At 39.0% G+C, this 19,314-nt stretch overlaps 1 protein-coding gene across 2 annotated transcripts in view; it reads left to right on the top strand.

Annotated features, from left to right (window-relative positions):
* Positions 1–3,078: 3,078 nt before the first annotated feature.
* Positions 3,079–19,314, top strand: part of IFIH1 (interferon induced with helicase C domain 1) — a 55,504-nt gene continuing 39,268 nt past the window's right edge. The window contains exons 1-3 of one of the 2 annotated variants that reach the window (XM_065880797.1): positions 3,079–3,614; positions 10,744–10,912; positions 15,411–15,551. In XM_065880797.1, the coding sequence (XP_065736869.1) occupies positions 3,159–3,614; positions 10,744–10,912; positions 15,411–15,551 (766 nt within the window). In that variant the 5' untranslated portion in view covers positions 3,079–3,158. The remainder of the gene's footprint in view (positions 3,615–10,743; positions 10,913–15,410; positions 15,552–19,314) is intronic. The other variant, XM_065880798.1, reaches the window with a different exon arrangement.

The raw sequence follows: 19,314 nt of genomic DNA, 5'->3' as shown, positions 1-19,314 counted from the left end.
TGAGCCTACGTGTCTGGTGCCTGTGCTCCGCAACAGGAGAGGCCACAACGGTGAGAGGCCCGCGTACTGCAAAAAAAGAAAAAAAAAAAAAAAAAAAAAGACTATGGTAGATTCCCAAAAATAAAGAGGTTCCTATTTTCCCTCAGAATCAGTCCTCATCACTCAATCTTCATCCAGCAAAGTGACTCTTACCTGAAAGTAAATATGTATTGATAATTTTTATTGATGGGTATTATGTGATACTAACGGTGAGGGTCAGGAGAGGGCATCTATATGGAAAATCAACCAGTGAAACTGCAATGTGCATTATTAGCTAGATCTTACCAGAGTCCTCATAGCACTTATCCTCACCTGGCACACTGTATATTTTCTAGTTATTATTTATTTTCTGTCTTCCCACTCCCATTAGAATGTCAGACCCATAAAAGTAGGAACTTTGTTTAGTTTTATAAACTGCTCCTAGAGCAACACTGGTCAGATAGTAGGTTCTTTTTTTAAAAAAAATAGATTTACTTAATTTATTTTTTGGCTGCTTTGGGTCTTCGTTGCTGTGTGCGGGCTTTCTCTAGTTGCGGTGAGCAGGGGCTGCTCTTCGTTGCAGTGTGAGGGCTTCTCATTGCGGTGGCTTCTCTTGCTGTGGAGCACGGGCTCTAGGTGCGCAGGCTTCATTAGTTGTGGCACACAGGCTCAGAAGTTGTGGCACATGGTCTTAGTTGCTCCGCGGTATGTGGGATCTTCCCAGACCAGGGCTCGAACCCATGTCTCCTGCATTGGCAGGCGGATTCTTAAGTGCCACCAGGGAAGCCCTACATAGTAGGTTCTTAATAACAATTTTTAAAGCGATTGAATGAATGAATGAATGATATAATCTAAATACCAAACATTTAAACTTCCACTTTTGACCCTCTTTCACCAGGACAGCAGTTCTGTGATGTTAAGAAGATGTCATTATTTCCCCATATTTAATAAGCAACCCCTTTTTATTCCCCAATGTTTGAAACTAAAGGACGGACGGATGAGTAACAGGGGACAGAATGTTTTTTGGTTGGTTGGTTTGTTTGTTCTTGCTTTAACATACTGAATAAAACCTGCCAGCACCTGAGGGGGTGAGGGGGACTTTAATAGCCCTAACAGATATCTTTGTAGACATATAACTAAAATTGATAATTTGAATACTTTTGTAGAAATGTCTAATGTGGTTATCTTCTACCTACAAAGTAAATAAAGTAAATAAAGATATGGTCATATTTTATGAAGAGACAGCAAAGAATAGCATAAATCAGGCTCACCTGCAAGGCCAAGGTTCTATTTCACTTCAACAACTTTCACTGTGTGTTTGACATTAAGCCAGCTGCCGCGTCAAGGCAAATAAAATTCCCATTCAGGGGGAAAATCAGCAAGGGCCTACTATTTGTAGAGTATTGTACTGGTCCTGTGTAAATGTGTCCTTTCTTCAAGCAGCTTACAATCCTTGGGGAAGAAAAAAGGCTTAGCTACATAATATAATTAGCAAATAATATAAGACAACAGCTATAAAGTACTCAATTGGGTATTTTCTATGCCTCCGGTAAATACAAAGATTCTGTGTTTCACTTATCCAGTCCAAAACTCCACCAAGCTTCCCTGGCCTATCCAAACTTCATTGAATATGCATTGCTAGCAGATTCCTTTTCCTAAATATATCTTTTTGACAGCCTAAATGACCCCTTCCTCCTCCATATAATTCTGGACCATGAGGTTCTCATTATGAAGCAGATAAACTACCACCCACAGTCATCCAGGGTTGCAGAACACCTGAATGAGTAGCCACGTGAAGGACTCACATTTATGTGGCTTCTGTACTGAACCAAAGCTGCCACTTCTCAGTGTGGGTGTCTCTTCCCTCATGACATAGACAAATGTTGATGTTTACTACAAGTTGGTACATTAGTTGCTAATTAAGTTCCTAGCTGCTTCAGCCAAAACTTGCTGTATTGAATCCAAGAAAAGAATGGCAGCTACATCAAAAATAAGTTGTTGGGGATTTTGTTTTGTTTTATTAAAGGAAAGTTGTATATTAAAGAATATGGGGAACTTACATACTGGGAGATGGGAAACCTTCAGTCTTGGCTTCCTCCTAAGCTGAGTTGGTGGTTCAAGTCCTTCAGCATCTGTCGTCACTAGGCCTTGGTCAAAGCCAAATAAATACTACTATCTATGCATGAGGCGATACAGTTAATTTCTTATCATTACTTGCTCTTTTGCATACCCACCCACAAATTCCCAAAGAGTTACTTCTTGGGGACCCACAGAAGGGCAGGTTTGTTCTGGAAAGGGTACAGAGGTCACTTCATCCTGGGGTTCAGGGCTTAACACATCTCTGAAAAGATGTCTTCTTAGCTTCATCTCTCTGCCTGTCCCCTGTAATCTTACCACTCAGGCGCGGCCAGGGGCTGCCTGCATTCACCAGCCAAGGCTAACACCTTGCTGCTGACATCAGGATCCGCGGCAGTTTCTCTTCCCCTCTGGGCTGGGAAGCCCCCAGTCACGCGCTTGCACCCCCTCCACATCTTAGCTGACAAGGGGTGATGCGAGACGGCCCTGGGAAAGAAGTCTGAATTTTAAGGCCAAACCCTGCAAGGTAGACGAAATACCCGCTGGCATTGCTGGAGCGCTGCTGTCTTACTCGCTGGAAGAGAGAATTCCCTTTCCTTTTCTTTTTCCCACAGGGCCCTTGACCGAAGGACTGTGCATACCGGAACCGACCAAAGGGTGGCTCCTCCCAGAGCAGACACTCCCCGCCCGGCGGATTACGTGTGGAAAGTCCTGAAGCAGAGAATCGAAACAGAAACCGCAATCAGGCAAACTATATAACTGCCTGGCGGAAAGGTGGCCCAGAAGCTTCCACCCCAGTGCGCAGACGAGGCGCACCGGTCCCCGGCCCCTGCGAGCGAGCGCCCGCCGCCGCCGCGTCCTGCCTACCTGCCCGCCTGCCCAGGTGCGACCGCGCCCTCGCGCGCCCGCCTTGGGCGTCGTGCAGGCAACCCCGTCGTTGCCAGGAGCATCGCTGCAGACCCTGCCGCTCCAAAGCAGCGGGCCACACATCTCATCCGCTGAGCTGAGAACAGCAACTTGTCCGTCTATTGGGGAGAATCTTCTCCGGCCTCTGAGAAGGAAAGATGTCGTCGGATGGGTATTCCGCAGACAAGAATTTCTGCTATCTCATTTCGTGTTTCAGGGCCCGAGTGAAAATGTACATCCAGGTGGAGCCAGTACTGGACTACCTGACCTTTCTACCTGCAGACGTGAAAGAGCAGATTCAGAGGACGGCCGCCACCACCGGGAACATGCAGGCAGCTGATCTGCTTCTGAACACCTTGGAGAAGGGGGTCTGGCCCCTCGGCTGGACTAGGATGTTTGTGGATGCCCTCCGGCTAGCAGGCAACCCCTTAGCCGCCCGCTACGTGAACCCTGAGCTCACCGACTTGCCCTCTCCGTCCTTTGAGAATGCTCACGATGAGTGTCTCCAATTGCTGAACCTCCTTCAGCCCACACTGGTGGACAAGCTTCTGGTTACAGATGTCTTGGATAGATGTGTGATGGAGGAGCTGTTGACAGTTGAAGACAGAAATCGGGTAGGTGTCAGTTCAAATGGAGCTGGACTTGTAGGCAGATACAGGTATTGCATCTCGGGGTTGTTCCTCCATTTGCCCCATTCCAAATGTTCTTTGATATCTTTTGGTAAATTTGGATCCCTCCTTGAGAAGAGAATATCTAGGCTTTTAAAAACATAATTTTGAAAACGGCTACTTTTCTAATTCTTTCACTGAAATAAACTAAAGAGGAGTTAACTTTAGAATAATAATGTATGCTAATAGACGACATTTATTAAACACTTACTGTGTGCAATTAGTATCATTTGCAAAATGTATTATCAGAGTTCATGCTTGCAATAATCTATTGAGGTTTTTTTATGTTATTAACTGTGCCGTTTTACAGATGAGAAAACTGAGGCAGTTTAAATAACTTGCCGAAGTTCTCCCAGGAAGACATTAGCAGAGCTAGGGATTTAGTTCCTGATGGTGTGAAATTTTATGTCTTATTTTATAAAGTTCCATAGAACAGGGATCAGCAAACCATGATCCATGGGCTAAATCCAGCCCGAAAGCTAAGAATGGTGTTTAAATTTTTAAATTTTCAGTTCATAAAGAAAGTTTTGTTGGAACACAGCCAGTGCTCATTCATTTACATGCTATGATTGCTCTCCCGCTTTAAGAGCATTTGTACAGAGACGTATATCCCACAAAGCCTAAAATATTTATTATCTGGGCTTTAAACAAAACATTTGCCAATATCTGGCCTATATTATGCACTATACCATTTAATTTTGGTCCAAATGGGGAAACTACATAGTACACACACACAGACACACACACTTTTTTTTTCTTTACTCAAAGTTTCAACTCTCTGGGAATCAAAAATTGGAGATAATTAACTGAAAAAATATGTTGCTAGTTGCAGTTTTTCATATTAATAAAAGAATAGTGGACTTTTTACGTGGCATTTTGACAGGATGAATTTTACAGGTGACTTTACACTTAATGTTTTATTGTTCATTGTTTTTCAATGAGCGAGGATGTCCTGTGGAGTATAGAAATGCTTACCTATTTAAATCTGACTTACTCAGGGTGTGCGTCAAAAGTCTTATTTTGAAAGGCATGTAGGCAAATAAACCCATTTTGAGGGTCAAAGTCTAACATGCTATGATTTTTGACACTTTCTTTCTCTCTTTCTTTTTAATTCATCAACTGTTTGTATCCTTGTTACAAAGTTCTGGGCACGGGACTCCTATCAGCCTATGATGTGACTTGGTCTTTAGTGACTAAAGTTAATACTCCTTCGTCCACTTGACAGCCATAGGGCCTGTCCAAAGACCCAAGCATGCATCTAATTCTGAAGACTGGATTTCCCAACTAGTAAATTACATTACACTGTTGTCGGTAACGTTTATGTAGTTTTGTGTATTGAGAACCAGCTAGAACGCATTATAGTAGTCCAGCTGGATATGACAAATGTGTACATCACTGTGGCAGAAACTTAATTTGGAAGACAGTATGCAGCCTTCAAGCCAGCTGGAGATGGAAGATGGCATTTCCAGCCACAGTAGCTGTTAGGAAGTCCAGAAGCAACAGAGTCCAGTAACACCACAAAGCTGTTTATGTTTGGTGGGTACGATGTCCCGATTGCCAGCGAAACAGCACTTCTCCTTATTTACTCTAAATATGTCTGCCTATCAGCATCACTTTTGTCTTGCCTGGATTGAATTTCTGCCAGCTAGTTTTTATCCAAGTTCTTGATTCTGGCAAGCTTGGAGGCAGCTAGCAGGAATGCAAGGGATTTGACACAAAGAAGATATTGAGTAAAGGGACATTTGTGTAGTGGTAGCAGTTAAGGCCAAAGCAACCCAAATCCTCCCTCAGAGTCGTATTTCAATGGAGGCCCTGAAAGCTAGAGGAGCTATGTATCTGAGGCTTTCAAAGGAGCAATAGTGTCTGCGTGAAACTTTGGAATAGTTTTTGTACACGTCATTTTACAGGTACCATCAGTCTCAAAAGGAATCAATGGCGGATGATGGAAAGGCACCACTAGGTTTAGAAGAATCCACAGCATGTTGATATGGGGTCCTTGAGGAATGTTTATCGTATAACAGCAAAGTGTAGTGGGGAAAGCATGGGAATTTGGAATGGCAAGACCTGGATTTGAGATCTATCTCTGTTTCTTACCATCTGCGTTACTTTGGACTACATTATTTGTTTCCTGATCCTAAGTGTACCCATGAAAATGGACATAATAATAATTTCCTCTCTCATTCACAGTATTTTATTGAACGTGAGTGAGAAATAGTGTTTATGAAAAAGCTTTATAAATAAGAAAGAGCTGTTTGGTTATGATGGTGACTTCTATTATTTATTTGGTCACATTTCCTTGTGAATTTAAAGTTTCAGGGATTTAGGTAAATACCCCATGTTGAAATTGAGATCTGCCTCCTAAAGTCCCTGGATTAAACTGTGATTTGAGGGAGAAACAATGCTTTTCATCTAAGGATGAAACCAGAACCCAGTTAGGACTAAGTATAATATTGGTGCTTAATAAGTATTGATTGATTGGATTTATTTCCAAGGAATTGTCTGGAATAAGAAATGAAAACACTTGGAGTAATGAATTGCCTTGCCAGGCATTGGGGAATGGATGGGTGGATGATGAATATAAGATCTCCAAATCTGCTTTTTTGACACCTTAAAATAGCATTTAACTAAGAAATCAGAACTTCTAAAAAAATATTTTATTTTAATGCTTTTCCTGTTTTCCGGTTGACACTTTCTACTTGATCTTGGATTCTCACCTCCACCTCCCAATCCCTGCCCCTCTTACATAAGCACTTCTAAAAACATGGTCCTAGATTTAGTTTTGTGACCAGCAGGTACCCAAAGAAATTTATTTAATCGACTGATTATTCATTCATTTGGTTTAAATTTATGGAACGACACCTTGCATCAGACACCATGCTAGTGCTGAAATGATTAGAGAATAACACAAATACTGTCTGTGCTTTCATGGAGTTTACGATGCAGTGTTGATCAGTGTTCATTCTTCTAACAAATAATTAAAGAATGTCTAGTATATGTGAGGCACTATTGCAAACACTGAGGACTCAGTAATAAATACAAGAATCACTTTATAGATCATTATAATAGAATGCTCCCTAACAGCAAGGGGGTGTCCCTGTACTGGCCTGCTTCTATTTAGATGCTAAGTGACATCGTAGCACATCCATGACTTAGACAGCCATGAACTGTGGATCATGTAAACATCTCTATAGTGTTTTTTAAAAAAAATAATTAATTTGTTTATTCATTTATTTATTTTTGGCTGTGTTGGGTCTTCGTTGCTGTGCAGGCATTCTCTAGTTGCCTCAGGCGGGGCCTACTCTTCATTGTGGTGCGCGGGCATCTCACTGCAGTGGCTTCTCTTTTTGTTGCAGAGCAAGGGCTCTAGGTACGCCGGCTTCAGTAGTTGTGGCACACAAGCTCAGCAGTTGTGGCTCACGGGCTCTAGAGCCCAGGCTCGGTAGTTGTGGCACGTGGGCTTAGTTGCTCCGCGGCACGTGGGATCTTCCCGGACCAGGGCTCGAACCCGTGTCCCTTGCATTGGCAGGCGGATTCTTAACCACTGCACCACCAGGGAAGCCCCTCCACACTGTCTTAATATCAATTTGAACAGATTAAGTAAGCTGCATGTTTCAGCCCTGCCCAGTTCAAAGCATCAAACATCTATAGTCCTAGAAGACACTCTGTACCTTTCATTTACACAGTAGAACCGCAGATAATATCACCAGTCCAACTAGAAACCCTCCAGTTCCATCTACATGAAGTTGATATTAGAGTTAATCTCCTTCTAGCTCATTGTAATGTCAGGTAAATTAGGATGGGTAAGAATTTTATTAGCAACAAAAAGTACAAATAAGAAATTAGTTATGTCATTGTGACAATACATAGTCATTCAGAAAGACATTAACTTTTGGAGGGAACTTGTTCTTTAAAAATTCTTTGTTTTTAACGTAAGAGTTTTGCTTCCTGATTTACTGGTACTGAGGGTTGAGCTCTGCTATATTAAAAGGTCACCATTATATTTAAATAGCTATCTACGGTTGTTCTGAGGGGGAAGAAAGCATTTTTATCTAACTTTACAATTGTGTTGGCAAGCCAGTGCTTAAACGAAATATCTTTGGTTTCTCTACTGATTTCTGTTAGAAAAAGCATAGATCAAAGAATTCAGGGAGCTTCCCTGGTGGCGCAGTGGTTGAGAGTCCGCCTGCCGATGCAGGGAACATGGGTTCGTTCGTGCCCCAGTCCGGGAGGATCCCACATGCCGCGGAGCGACTGGGACCGTGAGCCATGGCCGCTGAGCCTGCGCGTCCAGAGCCTGTGCTCCGCAACGGGAGAGACCACAGCAGTGAGAGGCCCGCGTACTGCAAAAAAAAAAAGAATTCAGGATATGAAAGCATTGAACTGTATTACCCACAAACTCATATTTATTTTACACTCTATAAATTAGTTAACAATGTATCCATAGACATTTTTAACTTCATATTCAGAGAATACATTCAGTGGGGAAGGAACATGAGTGGGAATCATTATATGTCCTGTTTCAGGCTCAAGTCTAAATATTCATTTCCCAAGAATTTCAGTAATCAGGTGTATATATTGGGATCTTTTTTTTTTTTTTTTTTTTGAGGTACGCGGGCCTCTCACTGTTGTGGCCTCTCCCGTTGCGGAGCACAGGCTCCGGACGCGCAGGCTCAGTGGCCATGGCTCACGGGCCCAGCCGCTCCGCGGCATGTGGGATCCTCCCGGACCGGGGCACGAACCCGTGTCCCCCGCATCGGCAGGCAGACTCTCAATCACTGTGCCACCAGGGAAGCCCTATTGGGATCTTATATATAGGAGAACAGATTAAGTAAAAAACATCGTGTGATTGCTTTAAAGGGAATTGATGTACTTTCTAGCACCCAAACTAGGAAGATTTCTTAAAAATTCAGAATCTTGATGACCCTGCTAAAATTGCACGGGTATTATATATGTAGTTCCACATTCGAATAATCAAAATACTTGCAGGAAATAATGGCATAATGATTCTCAAATGCCTGAACTCAGTAAGGACAAAGCAAGCTTGACAAATACAATTCTACAGTAAAGATCGACTAACTGGTTAATAGTCAAAGAAGATTTAGTGGCTATAATATGCTTAGGTTTTTAAGTGTAAGTATTTATTGCAGTGCTTCACTTGTTCATTTTAGAGAAATGCTTTCTGATTACTACTTCTGTGGAATGAGTTTAAAGCTGATAAAAGGCTGAGATAATTAAAAATGGAAATGGTTGAGTTAAAAATAAGGTGCTCAAACCAGTCTCATTTAGCATCTTTAGAGATTACTGCTTAAATTAGCAGGTAATAAATAGAGATGTTACAAACATCAGAGAAGACAAAGAATTTCCATTAGAAAATTAACAAAATTAAAGAAAAGTAGGAAATGAGCAAGAATCTGCTTAGAGATGCTGTGGGGGAGATGGACTGAAATGGCCTAAATTTTATTAAGTCAAGTAGTCATTTTAACCACTTCTTGTCAGAAAATGAACTTAAAATTGGAGACAATTACCAGCTATAATTACAGCTCAGTAAGGCAGTATTCAGCCTCTGAAGCCAATGCCTGGGATCTAATTCTACCTCTGCCATTTACTAGCTTTGTGGCCTTAGGGAGGTAACTGGACTTCTCTGAGCCTTGGATTTCTGATCTGTAAAATGGGTTAATATCGGCATCTTCTTCAGAGTTGTTGGGTTGATATATGCAAAACATGTATAATAACATAACTATCTATTAGCTGATGAAATGAACATAGTCTTTGGGTAGAAATCATGTGGTATAATCTTGTACTAAGTAGTGTCTGCTGGTGAAATGTTTGTAAAGATAGATGCTTTTCCCAGTCATCATAATAATAAACACTGAATTCGTACCAGACATTGTTCCAAAAATGTGAATTCCTGAAATTAAATGGTTATTGGATATATTTATAGGACTAGAAAATACACAAATTCGTAGGAAACAATTAATCTAGCTGAATAGTCCATATTATACATGTAAAGATGGGCAAATGTTGAGAAAGACCTTTGAGAGTATGTAAGTTAGTACTTCTTACCTAAGCTGCTGATTAGAATCAAGAGGTGCTTTTGAAAAAAATTTCTGGTTTCCCCCCATGGACAAATCAGAATCTCTGGGGGTAGATTTCAGACATCAGTATTTTATAAAGCTCCTCAGGTGATTCTAACATGCAGCTAGGATGGACAAATGCTGTCATTTCATTTCAGTTGCTTCATTTTACACATGTAGAAACTGAGGTCTGGAGAGGAAGTGGCTTGACTAATGGCCCAGCAAGTTGATGGTGTCCTGCCTAATTTCTTTCTGGTCTAAATGTGATCTTTTCTCCAAATGTTTGGTGCTGTATGAAGAACTGGGGAGATGCACTGTAGTAAGGATTACACAAATGATTCACATTTAAAAAGATTTACTAGATTAATCTAAAGGAGAAATTAAATGAAGGTTAAAAATAGTAATGAATGGATATAGAAATGCTTCTGCCCAATACTTAAAAAAAGGAATATAGAAATAAATGTCTTATAATGTTAAGTAAATACAAATTTTTAAAAAGATGTATTATAGCAGTAATAAATAATACAAATATTAAAGAATATAAATCTCTGATAGTAATTACTTATTCCATAGTGGTAATAGTGAAGAAAGAGAGGTCGGATAAGAAATGTTTGATTTCCTGTTTATAGGCTCCATGAGTTGAAAAGATATAGCAAGCCCTAGATATACAGAAAGAAATTGATGCAAATAGACATAACATGGCTAGAAATTAAAGACGCCTTCTTTTGCACGCTTATTCAGAATGGCGGAGGTAAAACATGTTTCCTAAGTGTCAGCTTTGAATATCTCAATAGTGTATATTTAAAAGGGGGATAGGCCCAGGGATTTTTTTCCCCCTAGAATCCAAAATTTCTGTAAGCGGTATTGCTGTTTTCTTTAGTATTTGAATATGAGCCTTTCTACATATGCTTGATTGTGCGATTTTTCTAAAGGCTAGTTCCTGTTTAAATTTATTCATAAGATAGTTGGACTTCTTTAATTCTGCTTTTTTCTTAAAACAGGTTTCTGCTGCAGAAAATAATGGAAATGAAGCAGGGGTAAGAGAGCTACTGAAAAGGATCGTGCAGAAAGAAAACTGGTTTTCTACGTTTGTGACTGTGCTGAGGCAAACAGGAAACTATGCGCTTGCCCAGGAGTTAACAGGCACCAATTGCTATGAAAGCAATGCAGGTATTGCTAATTCTGCAAAGGAAGGGTTTTTGCGTTTCGCCCAGTGACTGAGAGTTTAATGAAACCTGTAGACACAGTGCCAAATACTAGGGTATGTAGAATCAAAATTTCAAGCGATTTTGAGAGGTATGTTTTCTTCGTTTTACAAATGAGGAAACTGCTGCTTGGGAAAAGATGAACCTTCCAAAGACCACAGCACTCAGCAAGCTGGGCTGGAATATTGGCAGCTGACTCCTTGTCCAACATGTTTTCCATTTCCCATCTTATTTTGGAAACAAAGTAATTGTCTGAGATTTTTATCAAGATAATTTCAACATTGCCTAGACAAATAAATTGGAAGAAAATATTTTAGTGGTTATTACAACTGCTGCATAGTCTTCTGGACATTTATATAAATTTTTAAGGAATTTATTAAACATTTGATAAAAGGTCTGTAGTTGCTAACATATCACAGTGTTACTTTCTGTGAGTTTTTAGAAGTATTCAATTATAATAATAAAAATAACATTTTAGAGCTCTTTCACATATATCATTTGTAAATCTAATATAATCTGCCATCTTATTTTTCTTTACAGAGTATGTATCCTGTGCTTTTAAAAATATCGTATGTAAGACAAATTGAAGTTTAATTGGTAATGAATGATTACCAACTTATAATTGGTATAATTTATTCACAATTATATATATAATTTAAATGATTATAATCATTTCAAGCTTACTTCACTTCTTTTATTCAGTCATTCAATCAACATGTAATGAGTACCAGACACTGTTCTAGGTGCTGGGGATATGGATTTAAATGAGACATACAAAGTCCCCATTCCCATAAACCACACTTCCTAGTGGAATAAAAAACACAGTGAAAAAAAAAAAAAAAAAAAAAACACAGTGAACAATTTTCTAAGTTACTTATGCAAAAGAAAAACAGATAGTTACTAAATTATTAGAGTAAACAGCATATTATGATTTTATGCTGTATTATTTATGAAATAGCTTAATTTTGCTCAGTGGTTAGAAATACACACAATATATATATACACATATATATCTAGTGTATATATACACATACACACAACAGTGTGTACGTATGTGTGTTTATATGTATATATAGCAAGAGAGACAAACATAAACACACACAAATATTTTTACTATGAAATATTGAAAAGCCCAGAAGAATTACAAAATAGTATTAATGGACCTGTGTGTAAATGAATCATGGGGAGTGAAGTGTAATCCATGTTTAGGGAAGGTCTTCTTGCTTCAGCCCAAAGCAAATGCTGTATGGTGTCATATGTTTGGGATGGCCACAAAGTGAAAAGCTCAAGAGGTTCCCCTTTTTGAGATTATCTAGGGATTTGAGGGGGATTTATTCAGCCAAATGTGGTTAATCCAGCTTTCAAAAGCCAAGCAGTAATTCCATGATCTGTCCACTAGCAGGTCTCCCAGTTTCCACTGTCATTGTTTCTATTTCCACAGCAAAGTGTAACTGTATTTAAAAAAACATCCCTCTCGGTAGAAGCACCTTGATTTTGCTTCAGTTCTCTGGAATGGGCTCAGTGGTGCCACTTGCTTGCAACATCAAGATTATGGGTTCTTTTGCGTTTATATATTATGGCCCAGCTATTATTTCCACAGTGTAACTCTAATGCCAGTTTGCTAATTCTAAAGGGACTTCAGGCCAAACTTACATACAATAATGGGGCCAAATTTCTCCTACATACCTCAAGGATGAGCTGGACCCCAGTGCAGATCACACCCTCTCATGATGAGTTCCCTTTCAAGACCTCGTGGGACCATTTCCATCCATGACAAACACCCTAGGACTTGAACTTCAAAGGGAAATGACTGCAGTCTCAATTTTTTTGTTCCCTGGGAAATTTTGGCCTCAGTGTATCGAGGGATATTAGAAAGAGCAGCCTTGCAGATCACAAAAGACCTTGTTATATCCATCCCCCAAAGTAGAGGGTACTTACCCATTTTACGGTTGTGTACTAGTTTAGGAAAAAGTCTAAAAGATCAACTCTAAGTGTCTTCTAGCTTCTCCTGACATAGACAACGTCTCGCCATATTTCTGTCTTTTTTTTGTTGGGGGGGAGCGGAGCAACAAGTTACATACAACATATTTCTTTCTAAGATATTTTTAAGTTCCACTTTACAAGGTGCCTTGTTGGAAGCGAATGTGATTTTTCAAATTCTAATGCTTTGAACGATAGCAATCCTAGGTAAAGTATATATACACGTAATACCTGTATAATAAGACACCTCATCATATACCTCATCTAATATTCACATGCCTTCCTCTTTACTTTCCTTATAATATGCCATAACTTCGTATTATGATTAAGTCTTTACATGTCTGTTTCAGAATGGCTTGGGGACTAGTTTATCCAAACTCTCCTAGCCTGTGCACATAATGTCGGCTGGCCAAGGCCAAACACTTTATAAAAGGGATAAAGGCCTTCTGAAAAGAAAAAAGTGGCACCAATTATCCATCATCCTTTTCGCCCTCCCTGGTCCCCTGACAGGATCCTCTTACATTTGGGGCTTTTCCTTCTTTCAACCAAAGTGGGTGATGATGGATGTTACCCCAGATATGTGGGCTCTTACAAAGACAGGGAGCCCAGTAGAAAGGGATTTCTAAGCTTCTTTTGAAGGTTGGATGGAAGATGCAATCCCCTTCTGGGACTCAGCATCCTTACACTCTCACTACCCCTACCAGCAGTCAGGGTGCTTCTGACCAACTCATTCCAAGTAAGTAGGGCTTATTTCTCATGTCCTCCACTGAAAATCCAATCAGGGGAGTCAGGAATTTAAATATTGTTTGCTAACCTGTACATATTATTAAGGGAATCTAACCATTTTTCTAGCAGGTCTTGATGCCCAGAACAAAGTTAGCTGTCATTATTCAAAGTTAGCTGTGGTAGGAGCTGCTGTGGATGGAATCGAGCCCCCCGCCACCAAATTCATATATTGAAGCCTTAACCCCCAATGTGACTGTATATGGAGCTAGGTCTTTAGGAGGTAATTAAGGTTAAATGAGATCCAAAGGTTGGGTCCCAATCTGATAGGACTGAGGCCTTATACGAAGAGGAAGAGAGATCTCTGTCTCTTTCTCTCTCCCCACCATGTGAGTTCACAGTGAGAAGGTGACATTCTGCAACCTCAGGAACATGCTCTCGCCAGACACCAACCTGCTGGCACATTGACCGTGGACTTCCTATTTCTAGAACTGTGAGAAAATACTTTTCTGTGACTTAAGTCACTCAATCTATGGTACTTTATCATGTTGGCCCATGCTGACTAACACAGGGGCCTGGGCTCTGGATCCTGACACTTAATGAGTCCTGGCTCCTTCATGTCCCTGGATGTGTGACTTTCACCGGGTACTTGCCCTCTCTGTACCTCAGTTTACTCCTCTGTGAAATAATATTACTGATTACCCAGGATTATTTTGAGGGTTAAAAGATTTAACATTTGTAAAGCACAAAATAAAGTGACTATTATTATTATAAACCCCAAACATACTTAATATGTACCTACAAATATTATAAAATCATCTTGTCTAAAGACAAACTCCAAAGTCAGAACAGTTTTCTTCAGGAAATTCTCCATACACACGCACACATTTTCTCCTTATTCTTTAAGATGGGTTAATCGAAAATGATACTTTAAGAAATTTTCTTTATGGCATCAGTCTCTGACACATTGTACTTCAGAAGGGCAGAAACTCTTGCCTTTCTTTGTAACTTTCTTTCAAAAGTCTTAAGAAAACACTCAATACATGTTGGCTGAAGAAAAAAAAGGTCAGGTGGAAGAAATGGTGGGAAGGAGAAAGGAAGGATTCAGAATATTTCATTAAATTTCTAAAAAAAAATCTCCAGAAATTCAGAATACATGAATGTAGGCTGACATTAAAGCATATGTACATCTCGTGTAGAACACGCAGTGAGAGAACAAAAAGGCTAGAGCACAAGCTGAAGAAAAACTACCACCAAGTTTGCATTTTCATTAATGCAGCCTTACATGTGACTTTGTATCACTGAACAAGGGGCTTACTTCCTAAAGTTGATGGTCAGATAGGAAATCGTCACACTTATGATTAGCATAATACTTATTATATTGGCTTTTTAGATAAAATTTAGTCATCACAAAAGAATTACTCACTGTGTTCATATAAAAAAATAAAAATACTTTGTCACAACATAAAAACATGTTCCAAGCCTTACAAAATGTCAAAGTATTGTAGTATATTTAGGCAGATCTCTACTAGGGACCCCACTTGGTTTTCAAAATAAAAATAACAGCTCTTTATATTGTATAAAAACTTGCATTGCAATACAATTTACATTCCGTTTAGAATTTCAAAGTATTTAAGTATATTCAGGTTAATCTCTATTAGGAACCCCTATTCTGTTTTCAAAATAACAATGACAGTTATGTATACTGTATAAAAACTTGCATGGCACTATTGTTTATATTCTAATACGTTTATTCACAGAGTCTGAGAATCTATCACCAGAAGATGGTCCTGAAGTCAAAGAGCCCCTCCTTTTAGCCACAGATCAGCCCAGTCTGGAGGCCTGGGACATAGAGAATAATTCATTGGAACCGTCTTTTGCAGATTCTTCTGTAGCTTCAGGTACTTGGGACACACACATACTTTTACATGCACTAATTAACTACTTCTGGAAAAATCAGTTGCTGCATTGATGACATTAGGATTTATTAAACAGAGGGAGAAATTTGGGGCCTTGGGGTTTTGTGAGTATTTATGTTAAAATAATATTTCTGGAGGAGATTAAATGAAAATAATTGCTCTTTGTGTCTAAAAATGTTTTAAAACTAATGCAATATTAATATGTTATGAACATGAGCACACTGGGTTCTAATTTTATTTTATAAGATATCCATGGTCCTTGTCATGTGGTAAATATCATAAGCAAGTCCTGCATTTCATGATTTCGAAGTACTTTCAAATACATTAATTAGTGGGTTTTTTAAAAAAAGACTTATTTATCTATTTTGGCTGTACCAGGTCTTAGCTGTGGCACGTGGGATCTTCGTTACAGCATGTGGGATCTTTTAGTTGTGGCACGCGACTTCTTAGTTGTGGCACGTGGGCTTCTTAGTTGCAACATGCAACTAAGTTGCAACATGTGAACTCTTAGTTGCAGCATGCAACTAAGTTCCCCGACCAGAGATCGAACCCAGGCCCCTGCATTGAGAGCATGGAGTCTTACCCACTGGACCACCAGGGAAGTCCCCATGAATTAGTTTGACTCATCCAAATTTCTGAGAATTAAATGAGGCCATTACGTTTTCCCCTTTTTACGGACTGGCGTGTCACAGAGAGGTTCAACTGGGTTATAGAGATCAAAACCAAGGCTTTAGAAAAGAAGATGAATGAGTGCTAAACAGGAGTTGGTTTGAATTTCAGTAACTAATTGGTGTGGGTACTAGATCCACCATGTCCACCTTTTAGATATGAAACAGCCCTGGAAGAATCAAACTAATTTAATTATTTCCCCTCCCTAATTTGCTCATAATAGGAGAATCCTTCTCTCCTTCCCTCTGTCCCCCAAATGGCCACATTCATTTTTCACTAGAAATAGTCAGGTTGAAGTCTGGTGTGCTGGTAAATGTTTACCAAGTGGCTCTCGGAGGAAAAGAAAAAAGCCCTGATTTGTAGCATATGCCAATCTTCATGATGTAAATACTCCCACTAAGGCTACTTTCAAGTGCCCACATGATGTCACCAAACACTAGGTCAGGAATAGATGTGCAGTAGCGCACCACTATTTGCCATTTCCATTATACGGAAACAATAGGCTTAAATAGCCTCAACATCATTGATGATTGTAAAATCTAGTAAAATGATTAGAAATTGATGAGTCTTAAGTATTCCTTACCTTTGTTTTAATATAACTTTTTTAGTAAGTCCATATAATTTAATTTTTAAAATTGCCTGCACTTAACATTAACAACTGGCTCATGAAATTCTAGAAAATTTAACAATTGTTCTTGTGCTGTATGAGCTGACTCCATCACACTATTACAAAGTATACTATTTTCGACTCAGAAAAGTAATATAGCTGCATTGCAGGAGATTTGGAAAACATAGAAACCTACAAAGAAAAAGTCGCACACACTTTTACAGTAAGATATATTACTCTTCACATTTGGGTATCCCGTTTTGTTTACATACCTGGATGTTTATATATAATGGCATTTCTCCTGAATTCATTAGATGTTCTTCTACAGCATGGTTTTTAACAATTGAATAATAATTCTATCCATTGGATGCTTTATGATTAATTAACCAACTGTTGAACATGTAGGATGTTTCCAAATTTCTACATCATGAATAAAGCTGCATAACCCTCTTCATATCTATGTCTCAGTTTAATTCTTTTTAAATTTATTTTTAATTTTTAAAATTTATTTTATTGAAGTATAGTTGATTTACAATGTTGTGTTAATTTCTGCTGTACAGCAAAGTAATTCAGTTATACATATACATGCTTTTTCACATTATGGTTTATAACAGGATACTGACTACAGTTCTTCGTGCTACACAGTAGGACCTTGTTGTTTATCCATCCTCTATATAATAGTTTGCATCTGCTAACCCCAAACTCCCAATCCATTCCTACCCCACCCAGTTTAATTCTTAAAAACATATTACATAATTGAAATTTCTGGATCAATGATTTCTACAGTTTTAAGACATTTGATACTTAATGTTATATTTCACTCCAGGAACTTGTACCAAATTACATGTGCTCTAACAGTACAGGAGAGTACTTACTGCCCTGAAGTCTGTTCTATAAGAGTGGGTGATATTATTTTTAAACTTTGCCAATTTGGTATTTTACTACTTGAATTTGAATTATTTTCTAATGAAAAATGTTTTTACAAGTTCATTCTTTTTGCTGTTGCTAATTGCCTATTTTTCTATTAGGGTATTTTATATTCTTCCTGCTGGTTTATGTGAATTAGCTAAATATACAGGATAGCAATCTTTTGTCATAAAATAGTATCAAGATTTTTTATAGTTTGCCTGCTATTTAGCCTTGTTTAAGGTGTTTGTTCTTTTAGTGGAATACTTCTGAAGCTTTAGTGTGCTTATGTGTCACCTGGAAGAGGAGGTCTTACTGATATGCAGATTTTGATTCGGTAGGTTCTGTATGGAGCCTGAGATTCTGCCTTTCTCACTTGCTCCCAGGTGATGCTGCTACTGCTGGTCTTGGACTACACTTTAAGTAGCAAGGTTTACTGTGCAGAATAGCAAAGCTTTTAAACCTGAATTCTAGAGGACCTTTTTTTTATCATTTGAGCAGCTGCGCTTTCTTTCAGAAATCATGATTGCGTAGGAATGCCAAAACTACTACCTGAATGTGGGTTTTTCACGTCTTAATAAACTTCCTTGGTAGGCTACCTGACATCTCTGTGGGTTACTGGCTATTTTCTAAATTCGCACTGGAAAGAATTGAAGCCAGAACTGAGGCTGGGAATTGATCCTGCATCTCAAATGAAGGTTTTTCATCCAAGGTTGCCAACCTAATGCATCTTGTCAGCCTGTAGTTTATTTATCTGTGGAGCATTCTGAGTCTCAACAAGGACAAAATTAAAGACAAAACCTTTTTAAAAAAATCTGTTTTCTTACTATTTAATATAAAACTTAAAGCTGCATCAAGTGAAAAAAATCTGGATCTTAATAATGGCCTTAAGGGACAGAAAGGGGTTTGTTTTTCCCTCTTCGGGTCCCCTCCCTCCCTTCCTTTCACTTCTTTCATTTAACGAATCTTATTAAACTCCTATCATGTGTCAGGCATGCACTGTTCAGTGTTCAGCACTGTAAATATTGTGGTGGAGCAAACCAGATGTGGCTTCTGCTCCCATGGAGCTTTCAAATGATGGGCATGTCAAACGGTAGTCACTATATAGCTGCACAGTAAGTGCTGTGAAAGAAAAGTACAGACTATTAAAATGTGTACTAGTCTGAGAACATGTGAGAGCACAACAAACTGTACAGTAATCTGAGGACTCCATCCAATTCACAGACTTTAACAGTCTTCTAATCTGTAAGGTTCTTGTGGTGTCTGGACTTCTCATGTGGATTTGGGAACAGGTTCGTCCAATGCATTCTGGTCCTTTCCAGAGCAGTAAGAAAGGGTAACTGATTTATGAAAATGGAGTGCTTCTGCTTTAGGCCTTTGCCTCTGCTTCTGATAGATGTTGTGGATCATTCCAGGTATTCATTTCTTTTCTTGCTGCTCTTCAGAACTAAGAATTACCGATGTAAATGACTTGTAAAGTATCATTAACCCAAAGAAGTTATTGTAGTTCTTTGGACTGAAGTTTTTGTTGCAAAATTAACTGTAGAAGGATTTTGCCTACGT

This window comes from Phocoena phocoena, chromosome 7 (genome assembly GCF_963924675.1).
Source record: "Phocoena phocoena chromosome 7, mPhoPho1.1, whole genome shotgun sequence".
NCBI lineage: Eukaryota > Metazoa > Chordata > Mammalia > Artiodactyla > Phocoenidae > Phocoena > Phocoena phocoena.
This window is presented reverse-complemented; position numbering and strand designations above follow the sequence as displayed.